Genomic DNA, 16,767 nt, shown 5'->3' with positions numbered 1-16,767 from the left:
TGTTGAGATGGTGACTGTCTCAAAGGACCCCACTTTTAGTACAAGACATCAGGATGAAAGGGACTTGTTGGGGTTTGACCTTGATCTTTGACTTGCACCATCCTTGGGTGAGGTATGAGTCATATGGCACCAAGGGGAGAGGAAATATGCTCTTGACAAGGATATCACACAGATATCTGTTTGACTTTGACCTCTGAACTAAAAACTTAGTTCAAGGTCAGCCTTAACCCACAATGACTGCACGAGCCAGGTAGGAGCCAAGGGGAGAGAAAAGATGCTCCAAACAATTTTTATAAGGAGAGCTGCTATAACCTTGACCTTTGATTAAGAACATTAGTCAAGGTCACTGCACAACCTTAACTCATGGTCGTTATGTGGCTATAATGTGACCAGATAGGGCCAAAGGGAGAGGAAATATTTTTTATTTTTTTTTCAAGATGTTTTTTTTTATTCTGATGTTCACTCTAAAAATTGGTTCAAGACCATTGCATTTAACTCTATTCATGGACACTATAGTATTGTGATTTCAAGCAAGATTAGACCAAGGCGAGAAAAAATATGTTTGATTGACCTTTGATTAAGAAAATTTGTTCAAGGTCAAGATATCTGTGTAAAATCCTTGCACATTTTCTTTCCTCTTGGCTCCATCTGGCTAACACCTTACCCAGAGAGTGCCCATGGGTAGATGTGTTTGTCAGAGGTCAAGGTCAATCTTCAGTTTTAGTATTTTACATGTCCCTTTCATCATAATGTTCTTTACTAAAATTGGGGTACTTTGAGAATGTGCACCATCAAAACAATATTTAGTTTTATGAATATTTCGAAGGCCACCTTTGAAATAACCAAACTGTGAAAAAAAGAATCAGTTTTCAATTAACGATTGGGTACACTTGTACTGCAGTTCTCTCAAATATGACCAGATTTATATTGTTTGATGTTAATTATAGTAGGGGGGCTTCATACTGCTCCTTTTAAAGTTGTAAAATGAAATTATTGTTAATAAAATAATATTAAATTAGATGGTTTATTACAAGTAGAATTAATTTAAAGTGATACTGATTAAGTATTTTTTGCCACCCTGTTGCATTTGATTATCACGCATTATACATTTATTGACTGGGTTCAAGGGCAACGTGTTTTGTCGAACCCAAGAACCAAACTGTTTGCCTGAGGCCGTTAGGCCGAAGTCAAAGAGTTTGGTTCGAGGGGTTGACAAAACGCATTTTGCCCGACAACGCAGTTGATAAATGTTTTGTTATACCTTTTATTTATTTATTTTATTATTATTATTTTTTGGACATACATTTAGCTGACCCCGCCCATTATGTGACATAAGCAGTCCAACATCTCATCGACAGGTCCAATATCTCACTCGATCTTTTTATGCCCACTCAGTAAAACATTGGAAATGTTAGACATTTTTAGCTCACCTGAGCTGAAAGCTCAAGTAAGCTTTTCTGATCACCCATTGTCCGTCGTCCGTCCGTCTGTAAACTTTTCACATTTTCGACTTCTTCTCAAGAACCACTGGGCCAGTTTTAACCAAACTTGATACAAAGCATCCTTGGGTGAAGGGGAGTTTAAATTGTTAATATGAAGGGCCAAGTCCTCTTCAAAGGGGAGATAATCAAGAAAATACAAAAATTTGGTGGGCTCATTTAAAAATCTTCTTCTCAAGAACCACTGGGCCAGAAAAGCTGAAACTAAAGTGGAAGCATCCTGGGGTAGGGTAGATTCTAAATTGTTCAAATCATGACCCCTGGGGGTAGGGCGGGGCCACAATAGGGAATCCAAGTTTTACATTGAAATATGTAGTAAAAATCTTTAAAAATCTACTTCTCAAGAACCACTGGGCCAGAAAAGCTGAAACTTATGTGGAAGCATCCTGGGGTAGTGTAGATTCTAAATTGTTCAAATCATGACCCCCGGGGGTAGGGCGGGGCCACAATAGGGAATCCAAGTTTTACATTGAAATATTTAGTAAAAATCTTTAAAAATCTACTTCTCAAGAACCACTGGACCAGAAAAGCTGAAACTTATGTGGAAGCATCCTGGGGTAGTGTAGATTCTAAATTGTTCAAATCATGACCCCTGGGGGTAGGGTGGGGCCACAATAAGAACTTCGGGGGGGGGGGGGGGAATCAGGTGAAAAACAGCAAGGCCAAAGTTACTCAGGTGAGCACTGTGGCCCATGGGCCTCTTGTTTTGGAACAAAGGTATAACAATATCAGTTATTACATCTTGAGGCCTTGGGCTTTGTAAGAAAAAGTAAGTCATGGTATAACCCGCCTTTTAGTTTTTCTGCTATGAATTGTCTATTTATCCAGTACAGTTTGAAGTCTGTGATTACCAAACTGTGTTGATTTATGCATTTTGGGATCTTGGGATACAGTTCGGTATCTCGAACACTGATGTCTTGTATACCATCAATATGTCAAAGTGATTTTGAAGTCCCAACCCCTTATTTTTAAGTATTTTACTCTGGATATCTCGAATCCTTGGATATCCTGAAGTTTGTTCTCGGTCCCATTGAGTTCTAGTTAATGAGGTTTGACTGTATATATGTTTCTTTTCGTTATCATTTAGCTACAAATCATTGAAACCTGTCAATCTCCAACGTGGCTTTATGACCAGGTCTAACTTTGCAGCCTTCCAACAGTAATTGAAAATCGTCAGTGATAAAACCTAAAACGATTTCAAAATCCCAAGAACCCCAGTCCACTCCCAGTGTTTTGGAGAATTTGAAAGTTTATACATATACTCCCCCTCCCCCACCTTTTTGTTATTTAATATATAATAAACATCTATAGTTATCTGTATCAAGTCTTTAGACTTTATTATTTGACAATGTTTTGTCAACAATAAGTTAATAACTATGTTAGTAAAAACCCTGATTATACAGAATCTCATTTGACCTGTGAATTTTTTTGGCATCTTTATTTTTATATGTCAATACGTCAGATACATGTATCTTGCCTGAAGAGGAGAAAGCAATGAAAACGAATTGTTTCATTGAAGTTTATGTAAGTACATATATGTATGCATCTACATGTATATACATGTATGTATCTTGTTTGATCATGAGGTAGAGTTATAGAAACTAGTTTGTAAAGTGTGAATAAATTATAAGCCTCTTTTTTTTGATGTGTATGAAGTGATAACGGCATTGGATCACGTGATGATTAGCATAAGCGGCTAAAATTGAGAAGATAGTAGTTTGCATGTCAGTTATAATAATTCTTCAGATGCTGTATATGACTTTATTTTTTTAAAATGGTTGGTCAGATTGAAATTTCTTAAGTGGTCCATTTCTGGGGGGGGGGGGGCAATCATGTTTTACTCTATTTGAACCAAGAGATCAGTTCATATAGACGTTTTGGGCACAAGGTACCTGAGTGCATGCACTATACATAGGGAATCTTTCAATGATGAAGTAGACTTATATAAGGATTTTTTTTCCAGACACGTATCATTTTTGAAAGGGGGCAGCCAGAGAAAAAAAATTGCAACTTACCTGAAAAAACTCCGACAAGCAAAACCAAACTCGAAAATCCTATTTCCGGGGGTGGGGTGGGGGGTGATTAGTGCGGGGGGAGAGGGGGGGCAACCAGCCTTTAAATGAACATTTTCAACAGTATAAGGTTATGTTTGGGGAAAAAAAGGGGGGTTACAAATTAAAAAATGTTGAGGCAATTGATAATAATTTTTTCTGCATTTTTACGAAAGGGTTCTGCGATTCATGAAAAGGTAATTTGTTCCACAATGAAACATTGGAAATACTGAAAAGAATTTTTAAACAGATTTGTTCGTAGACGAATGTCATAATTGGCTGCAGAACGTAAAATATGATTATCAGAAGAAATAAATTCAAAAGACCCAAATTAGTCAGAGTAAAACGCATCATTTTGAATGGGAAAAGCAGGTTGGTGGATAATATACCGGTATTCGCTATATTTCGCTAAAAATTAACAAATTTTATCAGTTGACCTATTTTTTCCACTCCTTACCCTAAGCAGCTAAGGGTACTAGCAGAGTGTAGAAATGTCAGCTGTCTTCATAATAAACATAAGAATTTTAAAAGATCGCCTCCAAGATAGTTTTAATCCCCCCTCCCTCATTAGTATTAACTCTCTTCCAAATTCATCACTATTTTAGTCCAATACCTTTAATTGGAGACTGGGTTCAAAATATTTTATTACAAAGGACCAATATAAATAAATTCAGATATCGTGTATATTTAACTGTAGCGGTCAGACGGGTTCAATCTCCGGTGGCCAGATTGCTCAGTTGGTAGAGCACCTGATTGGAGACTCAGGGGGCCTTGGTTTGAATCCCGGTTTGGTCCGTCGCATTTTTTCTCCTCTCCTGTTACATTTAGCGCCGTGCCATGCCCTGGAAGTGACAGGTGAAAGACCTGTCAGGGAAGAGCCTGTGTTGGTGTATTCGGGGCCTAAGACCTCTAAGGGGGGAGGAATATGGCGGTGAGATGGGTTAGATCGCCGGTGGCCAGATAGCTTAGTTGGTAGAGCACCTGACTGGAGATTTAGGAGGCCTGGGTTCGAATTCAGGTCTTTCTCCTCTACGATTGCATAACAAATACAGAGAGGACAGCCCCCCCCCCTTAATTATTAAAAAAAAAAAAAGAATAGTAAGAGCCTATAATTTCGATATCCATATTTCGTTCTATGCAAGCAGATTGTACTTTTTCTCACATTTAGAAGTTGGCCATGTACGGTATACTAAAATATTTTAGTAAACTGTACATGGAAATATATATGGATATCGTAGACGGAGAAATCGCATATTATTGAGAAATTATAGGCTCTTACCTATTTTTTTAATAATGAAAGGGGGAGGGGGTATCGATCTACACTTCATGCAGGTGCCTGTGACAGAAAGGGGTGAGAAATATCACCGCAAGTCACACCTACCTTTGTAGAGGACTGGGATGTTTTTTTTTTTTTTTTTTTTTTTTTTTAACCAGAGGACTGTATTTCCCAACTATATGATATTCAAACAAACCTCAAGTAAGCCTATTGAAAAAGAAATAATTTCATCCTTGAATTATGCATGCTAAAACCAGGGACCTTATATACATGTACTAGTATATAGGTCCCTGCTAAAACTTTAAGTAAACTGGTAAAAGGCATTCGTCACATTGTTATTTATGACCCAGCTAAAAGTTTGCGTGATTTTATAATGAGGGGTACTTTACAAATGTAATTTGCACCTCCTGCCCAAACTGAGCTAGATCTATACTATAGCTACATCTACATGATTCAAGCCCCCCCCCCCCCCCCCCCTCGCAATTTGAAGTAGGTCGCGCTATATTCGAAATATTCATACTTCCTTTCATCCGTGCTACTGAATTTAAAGCTGGCTTTTGTGTCATATAAAAAAAATAAGATTCTTTTTTCTAAGAACGAGAACTACCGTTTGCAAAAGTGGGCGTGTCCGGTTCTGAACCCTTTTAGGAATTTTTTTAGAAGCTCGGACACAGGAAGTATACTAGGCGCTTGCGTGAACGTCATCGGCAACCGATATCGAAGTAAATAATGGCGGAGAATAAGTGAGAATATTAACAATCAACGGCAATCCGTCCCTTTTTGCTGTCCAAATGGCGTTGATTACACTCTGAGTAGAAAGACTAATTATTTGATGAGCCACTAAGACTGTTTTGAAAGACCTGCAGAGGCCAAGGTACATAAAAACAAAGCCCAATCGATGTCATAGTCTCTTTGTTTTCGTTTTGTTTTTGTTGTATATTTGACAACTATTTCTTATTTAACTGATGTCGTCTGTTTGTAGATGGAATTGAGGGTCGGAAACAAATATAGACTTGGAAGGAAAATTGGAAGTGGATCTTTTGGGGACATTTATTTGGGTGAGACAATATAATGATTCACAGGAAGTTTTGACAGCTAAGTTCCAGTCTTTGTGATGTCATAACATTATTATGAGGGAAGGATTTACTGGTAGTATTAAATTTATATGTTTCATTGAATTTTTCGTAGATGATAAAGGGTAAAAGATAACTTTCACATGCCAAGATGTTGAAAGAGTGTCAATATAATAGTCTTGGATACGTAATATCACACACTCCATCGAGTCCATGAATCAATGATACAGAAATATTACTAAACCTCATAATATTGTGCTGATCTGTGCGCTTAATAACATTATGCGAATCAATAAATGTATAATTTGATATTTTAAATATATTTGAAGGCTTAAGTGAATGAAAATATTCACTGACCTATTGACACAGTTTCATATGTTGCAAATGAGAGAAGTCATGTACATACAATTTTGTGGAAGTTCGATTTTTATAACACAATAAATTTGAAACAGTATTTGTTACAGAAGGAAATAATTTGATTGTGTATGCGATCTCACATGTATACCGGATACATTCATGCAAACATTCACAGCGATTTTTTTCTGCCCATTGGGAATGGGTCCAGTACCGATTCAATTGGGAAAAATAGCGTTGAAATAGAACAAAGGGAAATTTTGCATTTATTCTAACCTCAGTATCTATTAGTCAATGCTTTAAAGAATAATCAACAAGTATTCATTGTTTTACATATTAATGTCTCTTGTTCTCCTGTTGTCATGCTTTCAAGTCATAAATGTGAACTATGGTACTGACTACGCTGTCAACACACGCGTCCCACCAAATTACCACTGATTTCTACTTTCAATTTAAGAGGAAGTAAAACAATTAGTTAACTCTTATAATGTTTCATATGAAAAGAATTATGATGTCATCATACTCAGTTCCTCGGCAGCTAAATTGGAAATTTTTAATCTAAAAATTGGGGATTTTTTTTTTTGGCACTGGGAATGGTATGGTTTATCAGTACCAGTTATATAAGGGAAAAAAAAACGCTGATTCGTCATTCACACAAAGTATGAGTTATATGTGGTTAGGGCAAAAAATGTAAGAAACAACTTCCATCTAATCTGCTCTTATATCAATTTGTTTGGTAAAACTGGACAACCAACACTTTTTCCGCCTTTTATGTGTCTCTACATTTTAAACTAGTCCATGCCCAGTGCAATTGGCTTTACATTATTATTCATTTACATTTTAATTACATTATAATTTTATACATTCACTGATTCAAAGTTAATGATGGGCCATTATGGTCTTGGTTTTATATTTAAGTGACAAGAAGATAACGTGACATAAATTGTAATACTTAGGGGGTTACCTGTGATACATGTAATAAGCATTAATTCTGTAAAATTGAGTTTTTTTAAATGAGAAATTTATGTCATTTCAAAATGGGAAAAATAGAAATTACTTATTAGGATTTTTGTGGAGTGTGAGATATACATGAATGAGCAAATGGTAATACTTGTGAAGAAGATTTGCTGCATTGGCATGTATTCATAATATCAATTCATACACTAAGGAAACTGAACACAAATGCAGTCTTAAACTAACATCTTAGTTATTATTTCATTGTCTAAACCTTTTATCAGTATTATGGTTTCTTATTTCTTACATTACTATTATCACGATCATATTCTCAAATACAAAGGATTATTTTTGAAGCTTAAATATATTTGCTAAATATGACAGCTTAAGAATCCTGTGATAGAATTCAAACAGAGTAGACTGAGGATAATGTTAGATCTCTCACGTATCTAATCACATTGTAGGGACTGACATTTCTAATGGAGAAGAAGTGGCCATTAAATTAGAATGTGTGAAAACAAAGCACCCACAGCTTCACATAGAAAGCAAGATCTACAAAATGATGCAGGGTGGAGGTAATCTTATATACAATGGTTCTTTATTTAGGCATTGTAAATTATCAAAATCTAACCAGGAATCTTTGATACAGATTTTTGCAGTGTTTATCCCTACATTATATAGAAATATAGTGATGTTATGTGGAGGCTTTCTCTGATGTTTTATAGTTGGTATCCCTACGATAAGATGGTGTGGAGCAGAGGGAGACTACAATGTAATGGTCATGGAACTCCTCGGTCCCAGTTTAGAGGACCTCTTCAACTTTTGTTCTCGGAAATTCAGTCTGAAAACGGTCTTACTACTAGCAGATCAATTAGTAAGTCATGAGGGAACCCTAAATTTAAGTTAATGTTTTATGTATTAAAAATAAACTCGTTAGAATCACCTAAAAAATACATCTTTTTTGTAAAATCTTTCACTATTATGCTTAATTATGTATACAAGTTTGAGATTTTGCAGTGCACACTATGTTTGCATCAACTTCAAAAATAGTAAAATAATTCTTGGCACTATTGACAGGGCTGTGTTTTAAGTGAGCTTGCAGTACTATTAGTACACATTTTCAACTTCCATATCTCGAAACTCTGAATATCCTGGTGTTTTTCTCAGTCAGTGATTTTTCTACACCCATTTTAGGTCCGAATATCGGCCCTTTCCCCTATCAAAAATTACCGATTTTTTCCCAATTTCATTTGCTTTTTCCCCAAAATAAAACTGTTCTTGTTTTTGTTATGTTGAATTTTTTTTATGTAGGACTTATATAAAATGGAACACTATTGTTCTCGGTCAATAATAGTGAAGAAAGCTGATTATTTTGTGCATTTACAAGACATAGAAAAACACATGGATCATGTCAAACTAAATGCATCGTAAGAAAGTGTAAGATGCATGTGAACCGGCGAAAGATAGCTTTATTTGTAAATCAAAGTACTAGTAGTTCTACAATAAGCCTGATTCCAACTGTTTCTGTAACACCCAGAAGATGCAACTAATATTTTAGGGTAATTGCAGCAATATGATAAGGGTAATTTAAAAAGCTTTAATAACTAGTTAGAAAAAAAGGATTTGTTATAAATCATTTCAGGTTATATCACTTTCAATGGCTATTATGAGTAGGATTTTCTTTTATGTCTACCATTATGGCAAAAAAAAAGAAGAATGGAATTATAGGACAGTCTCAATTAATGACAACTTTCAAAGATTAAAAAAAAAAGTTAAAAATGTAGAACTGTGTCTAATTTGTTAGTTTGTAGTAAATATTTTGAATAAAAGATGTTACATTTACTTATATATTTTATTTTACCTGTCAATTAAGGTTAATTTCAATAGTATTAATTTTTCCCAATTTGACACAAATGTCGATAATTTTTCCCAATTGTAAAGGCCCAGGCCCCTTTTAAAAAGTGTAGAAAAATCACTGTCAGTTAAACGAAGATTGAAATTCTGAATTTGAACTGTGATGTGTTTATATTCCAGATAAGTAGAATAGAATACATTCACTCCAAAAATTTCATCCATCGAGATGTGAAGCCAGATAACTTTCTGATGGGACTCGGAAAGAAAGGGAATCTTGTGTATATTATAGACTTTGGACTTGCCAAAAAGTATCGAGATGCCCGAACTCACCAACATATTCCATACCGAGAAAACAAGAATCTCACGGGCACAGCCCGCTATGCCAGCATTAATACACATTTGGGAATAGGTAATGATGTTTACATACATGTGGTACAACTGCTGTTGAAAATGAGTGTTTTTGAAACCTTATTCTTCCTTATTCTTTTCTAGAGTTGATACAAAAACTTGATATTGTTAAGATTGAATATTTAAATGTCAGTCTTACTTGCAACAAAATTTGAGGGGATATAGTAATGTGCTTGTGTGTGTGTTTGGGGCTGTGTGTGTGTGCGTAATAGACGTTATGCAAGTAATAATTTATTAAAGGATGAATGTACTCTTTTGGGGATGCTCATCTTTGGGGTGCCCTTGTTTTACAAAAAGATTGATGTATTACAGTATAATTTCATCTTTTTTTCCTTTTGTCTAGCTAAAATTAAAACTTGTTTTTTCAAATAAGCGTACCATAAATTATATCATGTTTTTTTTTTTTTTTTCTGAACAGAACAGAGCCGACGTGATGACATGGAATCGTTAGGATACGTGTTCATGTACTTCCTAAGAGGAAGTTTACCATGGCAGGGACTAAAGGCAGCAACCAAACGCCAGAAATACGAGAGAATCAGCGAGAAGAAAATGTCCACTCCCATCGAGGAACTGTGTAAAGGATTCCCTTGTAAGTGAACATGGTTGTAGATTACTTTTCAAGTTTACATCAACCTCTCAAAAATAGATGTATATTTCTTCTCCCAGCTACGGAATTATAAGTAATCAAAGTTAATTCAAGTGAAAAGAAGCTAAGATGTCACTTCTTTTTATATTTAAGAGTAGAATTTCTATACAAGTGAATAGGGAGACTCAGACTGAAACTCCTCACTATTGGCTAGAACCAATAGAGGAGATAGGGATCCCATTTAAAATCATTATATAATCTTGTTGGGTCAAGTTGAACAGAATTACCCTGATTTTGACTGGTAACTGGATGATGTATTTTTAGAGTGTGTTTAGAACTGAAACTACTTCAAAGAGAGTGAAAATGGATAAAAAGTTTAGAATTTCTTAAAAGAAATTTTACTTGCTTAAAAAAAGTAAGGTCAGAACAGTTTCTGTAACTGGTTAAGTAAAGAAGACTATTTGACATCATTAAATCAGTTATTTCTTTTTCAGCTGAATTTGCCACCTACCTGAACTTTTGCCGATCCCTGAGGTTTGACGACAAGCCAGATTATTCCTACTTGCGACAGCTATTTCGTAACCTCTTTCACAGACAGGGTTTTACATATGACTATGTATTTGACTGGAATATGCTAAAATTTGTAAGTCACATTAAGGTATTGTTTGCTCTCAGTTGTGCCTTATTAGCTCACCTGAGCCAAAGGCTCAAGTGAGCTTTTCTGATCAAAATTTGTCCGTTGTCTGTCGTCGTCGTAAACTTTTCACATTTTCATCTTCTTCTCCAGAACCACTGGGCCAATTTCAACCAAACTTGCTACAAAGTATCCTTGGGTAAAGGGGATTCAAGTTTGTTCAAATGAAGGGCCATGCCTTCTTCCAAGGGGAAATAATTAGGAATTCGTGAAAAATTAATGGCATCATTAAAAAATCTTCTCAAGAACCACTGTGCTTGAAAATATGAAACTTATGTGGAAGCATCCTCAGGTAGTGTAGATTCAAATTTGTTCAAATCATGACCCCCAGGGGTCGGGTTGGGCCACAATGGGCGATCAAAGTTTTACATAGGAATATATAGGAAAAATCTTTAAAAATCTTCTTCTCGAGAACAGCAAAGCCATAATTGGTCATATTTACTTGGAAGCATCCTCAAGTAGTGTAGATTCAAGTTTGTTCAAATCATGACCCCCGGGGGTCGGATGGGGCTACAATGGGCAATCAAAGTTTTACATAGGAATATATAGGAATAATCTTAAGTAATCTTCTTCTCAAGAACAACAAAGCCATAATTGGTCATATTTATATGGTAGCATCCTCAGGTAGTCTAGATTCAAGTTTGTTCAATTCATGACCCCCGGGGGTCGGGTGGGGCCACAATGGGCGATCAAAGTTTTACATGGGAACACATAGTAGAAATCTTTAAAAATCTTCTTCTCAAGAACAGCAAAGCCATGATTGGTCATATTTACATTGAAGCATCCTCAGATAGTGTACATTCAAATTTTTTTCAAATCATGACCCCCAGGGGTAGAGTGGGGCCACAATGGGCGATCAAAGTTTTACATAGGAACACATAGTAAAAATCTTTAAAAAAAAGCTATTTCTTAAGAAAAGCAAAGCCATGATTGGTCATATTTATATGGAAGCATTCTTAGATAGTGTACATTCAAGTTTGTTCAAATCATGACCCCCGGGGGTTGGGTTGGGCCACAATGTGGTGATCAAAGTTTTACATAGGAATATATAAGAAAAATCTTTAAAAATCTTCTCAAGAACAGCAAAGCCATGATTGGTCATATTTATATGGAAGCATCCTCAGATAGTGTACATTCAAATTTGTTTGAATCATGACCCCCGGGGGTAGGGTGGGGCCACAATGGGCGATCAAAGTTTTACATAGGAACACATAGTAAAAATCTTTAAAAAAACTATTTCTTAAGAACAGCAAAGCCATGATTGGTCATATTTATATGGAAGCATTCTTAGATAGTGTACATTCAAGTTCGTTCAAACATGAGCCCTGGGGTTCGGGTGGGGCCACAATGGGTGATCAAAGTTTTACATAGGAATACATAGGTTAAATCTTTAAAAATCTTCTACTCAAGAACAGCAAAGCCACGATTGGTCATATTTAAATGGAAGCATCCTCAGATAATGTAGATTCAAATTTGTTCAATTCATGAACCCCCCCCCCCCCCCCAAACCACTTTTATATTTAAACTTTTTAACCTTTCAAGACTGAAGTGAATCCTGCTTTTTCCTAGCCATAGTGCTCAGGTGAGCGATGTGGCCCCTGGGCCTCTTGTTAAGTTTTATGAAGGCTGAAAAACGTGTCAAAGTATCATGCATTTATTGCAGTAATATCTCTCTTGCTTTCTAAGTTATTATGGAGAGGGGAAAAAAGTATTCTTAATTCTTTTTGGCTAATTTGAATTTGAAAAAAAGTTTCAACTTAAAAGGTTACGCCCAGGTCATGCCAATATTCCCTATAAATGCAATTTTACAATTTCCTAATCCTGTAATATGTGTTGGCTCTTCTTTCAGGGAGGGAGAAACAGTGATGATGCAGACAGGGGTAAAGTGAGTTCTTCTGCCCGACCTCTACATGGGACAGCAGGGGGCAGTCGAATGAGAGGGGAACAAATACCCCCCACAACCACTCCCCCAGGAGACTACAATAGTATGTATATTTGATATTCAATATATATTCACAACTTTTAATGTATTTCAAAATGAAGAATTTGAGAATTTTTTTCATTCCAAATTTTTTTCTTCATAATTTTGAAGTTCTAGTTTCTTAAATTTTTTTTTTTAAATTAAAAAGAATAGATATAGTGCCATAATCATGTATTAAAGAAAGCTTCTTGAAAATGTTGGAAAGTTAATTTCATTGTAGCATTTCATAAGGTTTACTTCCTTTTTCCATATTTCTACATTTTGATTATTATTATATGCATAGCATTTTGTTTTTGATGAAAATATTTGGTTTGTAGTATATTTAGATTTATATATTGTAGAGATTTTAATGTAATTCACAATTATATACAGTAAACTGGAGATATTATGAATTTATTGGAAGACAATATCAAGTAGTCAGATTTTTTTAATGTATTATTTTATGAAAGTCGGATCTTATTATACATTTAAATTCCTTGCATGCTGTTATAAATCTGATAGCTGTGTACTGTAACTTTACCTGCCTTTAAACTTCAATAAAAGACTGTGGTTGATTCCATGGACAATGCTCTGTTAATAACTGAAGCACTGAGCAGACAAAGCTGGAATGAGGCTGTTAACTTCCTATCGTAAGCCAGCAATGTGAATGCTTACTTGACAATAAAAGGGGTTGCTTGACTTGACAAAACACCAACACATACCATAGAGCTTCTAGTACAAGCATTCTGATTGGTCAGATAATCAGACAGATACATAAGTGTAATGCTTCATGGATTCAGATAATTCCAAGGAAGATTTTTATTCGGCTTGTTGGAGTTGTAATATTTCTCTTTTGTTGCCTCTTGGATTGCATGGAACAATTAATTTCTGTTGGTACTGGATCCACCAATGTTTGCTTTTTGCTGTTGTTGCCTGTGTTGGTGATAATCATGGCTAAAAATTATCGATTTAATAATAGAGGTTTTTCAAGCTGATATATTTTAACAGCCAGGCACCTGCAGCTATTTTTTTTTCTCACACCTTCTGCATGACGCTGGATTTTGCATGTTCTCTAGCCTTTCTGCATGCTTCCTTCCTTTATGAGATAGCCCGGAGTTCAGTTACATTTTGGTTCTTGTTTCTTCTGTGGCTTGTTCTGTGAGCAGAGTCACAGCTACTATCTTTCTTTCTGTCCTAGATGCCACAAGGGGCTCACGTACCAGAGATCGCTTGCCAACTCGTCTCTCCCTCTCTACGCGGGGTCCCGAGGCTGCCGAGGGGACTCCTGATGCTAAGGCTAGCGAAAGTCGACTAGCTACCCCCTCATCTGGTGGGAGAATCAGTTTCAAAGGTTCAGGATTACCAATTCCCGTGGGGAACCCCAATGACAGTGCCAAGCTTCGGCGTATTATGCAGGAAACACGGCCCCACAGTGTTCAGTTAAAGCACAAACCATAGCCAGTTTATTTACATTTGTGTTGTTTCTGAATATTCATCTGTTCATGGGACTGTGTTTTATCTGCTTATTTTAAATAACTTGTTATGATTCACTTTGTTAAGTTTCCAGGAAAAAAAAAACCCTACATGTTGCTGTATTTTTGTTACTTGAGTAACAGACTGTTCAGTTCTTTTGTGTTCATTTTTGTATAATTATATGCTGTATATATGGTTGAAAAACTTGAACATTTCTGATTGGAGAGACAGAGATGTATGCTGTGCATTATTACAGTTTAAAGTGCAATATTGTTAGACAGTTTATGTTATGTACATGTAGTTTGTTTTGGACCATTGTAAACTTGATGTCGGTAGGTTGTATGTAGAATATTTATAGGTGCTCATTGTAGTGTCGAGGATATCAAAGTGCTCCCCTGATGATTAATGTTAGTTTTGTACATTTTAATCATAGCTGAATCTCCGAGACCTATATCTCGGGAGCGAGAACGAAGAACGAGTACACGTCTTCACCGAGGAATCCCAACAGGTGCTGAGTTTGTGAGAGATGGAACCCGTGTGTCAACTGCTCCGATGCAGCCAGGGATGGTGACAAATTCGGCAATACGGAGAGGAAGTGCCTCCAAAGACGGTGATAATCCGACAAGAGCTGGTTCCTCTCGACATGCGCGCAAATGAGAAAAGAGATGTTTCCAAAATTTGTACAAGGTTTCCATAAACAAATCCTACCAAATCAGGAAATGTCAGTTGTGATCATGTGCCAACATTAACCAAAACAGTGATACAAATGTGGTAAATGATGTGTGTTTGCAACAAATTGATAAAATGATTGTCCGTTGTGTAACGAGATGGCAATAAGTGAACATACCAAGAGAAATTTTTACCTATAACTGGTTTGCAAGGTTTAGATCTCAATAAAATACCTTACAGTGCAGTAGGTAATTAGTTACATGTATTGACTTTAATCCAGTGCTTACAGAATTGTGTGCTGGAACCGTAGCTTGTGTGAATGCACTTGAGGTCGCTTCTCTTACATGCCACTTTCTCATCCCTAAATTCACTCATGCTCATTACTTTATTCTGTATATACAAGAGTTTGAAGAACATTTGTGAATTATAATATTTACTGTACATATTAATCTAATTTTAACTGGAAAGTAACTGTGTATCTGTGACCATTTATATAAGTGATGAAGTTCTAAAAGTGACAATGATTGGGAGTTTGTGATGGTAGGACCAAACAATTGTTGTATTGTGATATTTTTGTCAATTGTCCCATTCTCTAATGTGTTTGAAAGCTTCAAGCAGTCTTATCTCATGGGTGAAAATCTTACATTTTAGATATACGTTGTAGTACAGTACAAGTATTATTGAGAATCTTATTCTTTGTTACTACATGTATGTTATTAAAAATATTGTTTTTCTTTACAATAGTACATAATAAATTGCATGATGCTATATAACTATGCATTACAAAAATCTATTAAAATTGCTTTAATGTAGAGAAAATTTGAAAGTCAAGACAATTTTAAGATGTAATGCAAAAGGAAATTAAAACTGAATGTGGTCAACATTTTTGACTGCCTACAATTTTACATGTTATCAAGATATACAAGATAATGTGTAATTTCTGCAGTGTGACAAATTTTAATAATGATTCAAATGAACCATTTAATTTTTTGAAAATCCAGACCAATCTGTCATATGAAAGATGGGGATTTGAATATATTATGATTATATATTGTGTAACTTTGAATGATCACAAAATGCAACAAAATTAAAAATTTGCAGACATTGTCAGTCAATATTTCCTACAAATGAAATTGTTTTCCATAACAAACATGTTATGAAATAAAGAGTATGATATAGAAGTAATGTAAAAGATTTTTAAAAAATTCTTTCCAAAAATTTTATAAAGACATGCATTGTATATATTAAAACAACTTATAAATTAACAGAAGTATAGCTGTTTGTGTGAATGCTTTTAAATAAATGATCTACTTTTAATTGGAACTTTGTTTTAAAATGTATTTAATGGTCAGTATTGTTGACTTGTCATCATAATAAAATGTTAATAAAGAAACCCCTTAATGTTGAATAATTCTGTTCATAAAAAACACACTGATATGAGATATAAAAGAAACAGACATATGGTCCATGCCTATCTGTCTTCAGTATTTACATGACACACATGTTATTGTTGCCATGGATCTAAAACTGAACCCCTATAGTATTCACTGTCATTTTGTTCATCTGTCTGTTCACCAACAGTAACACTTTCATGTGACACCTCTTGAGAAAATTTCAACCTGAAGACTTTTTTTAAATTTCGATGGAGAAGTCAACCACTTGGAAAGAGGTCAAGGTCATTGCAATGACTGTTACATAGTTAAGTGACATGGTCTTAGTACACTATAACCTTTACAACCATGTTTGCATTAAAAGTAGTAACTATAGATTATGGGGTTGAAAGATGAAAAAGTCAAGATATTTTTTTTTTTACATTAAATCATTGTGGTGCAATAGCTCAAACATTGTGTAACCTAAACTTCAATTTACTATGTAGATGGAGAATTCTTAACACATTTATTTTCAAATAATTACAT

At 35.2% G+C, this 16,767-nt stretch overlaps 2 protein-coding genes across 3 annotated transcripts in view; both read left to right on the top strand.

The window, feature by feature from the left end:
- The window catches only part of LOC133189587 (DNA-directed RNA polymerase III subunit RPC4-like), an 18,878-nt gene extending 18,693 nt beyond the window's left edge, over positions 1 to 185 (top strand). The window contains exon 10 of the mRNA XM_061324970.1: positions 1 to 185. This exon is cut by the window's left edge and continues 191 nt beyond it. The gene's annotated coding sequence lies outside the window, so the exon portion shown is untranslated.
- Positions 186 to 5,521: 5,336 nt separating this feature from the next.
- Positions 5,522 to 16,168, top strand: LOC133189586 (casein kinase I-like). Of its 2 annotated transcripts, XM_061324969.1 has the most exons (10): positions 5,522 to 5,700; positions 5,809 to 5,884; positions 7,672 to 7,782; positions 7,933 to 8,081; positions 9,242 to 9,470; positions 9,888 to 10,058; positions 10,550 to 10,698; positions 12,599 to 12,734; positions 13,908 to 14,114; positions 14,616 to 16,168. In XM_061324969.1, exons 2-10 carry the CDS (start codon positions 5,809 to 5,811, stop codon positions 14,837 to 14,839), a joined length of 1,452 nt encoding a protein of 483 aa, XP_061180953.1. In that variant the 5' UTR covers positions 5,522 to 5,700; the 3' UTR covers positions 14,840 to 16,168. The 2 variants fall into 2 exon arrangements, with proteins under 2 accessions (XP_061180953.1, XP_061180952.1); XM_061324968.1 differs by lacking the exon at positions 13,908 to 14,114.
- Positions 16,169 to 16,767: the final 599 nt, after the last annotated feature.

This window comes from Saccostrea echinata, unplaced genomic scaffold (genome assembly GCF_033153115.1).
Source record: "Saccostrea echinata isolate AGI-Se365-2 ecotype Australia unplaced genomic scaffold, CSIRO_AGI_Sech_v1 ptg000019l, whole genome shotgun sequence".
Classification (NCBI taxonomy): Eukaryota; Metazoa; Mollusca; class Bivalvia; order Ostreida; family Ostreidae; genus Saccostrea; species Saccostrea echinata.
The sequence above is the reverse complement of the archived record's forward strand: the minus strand, read 5'-3'. Positions and strand labels throughout refer to the sequence as shown.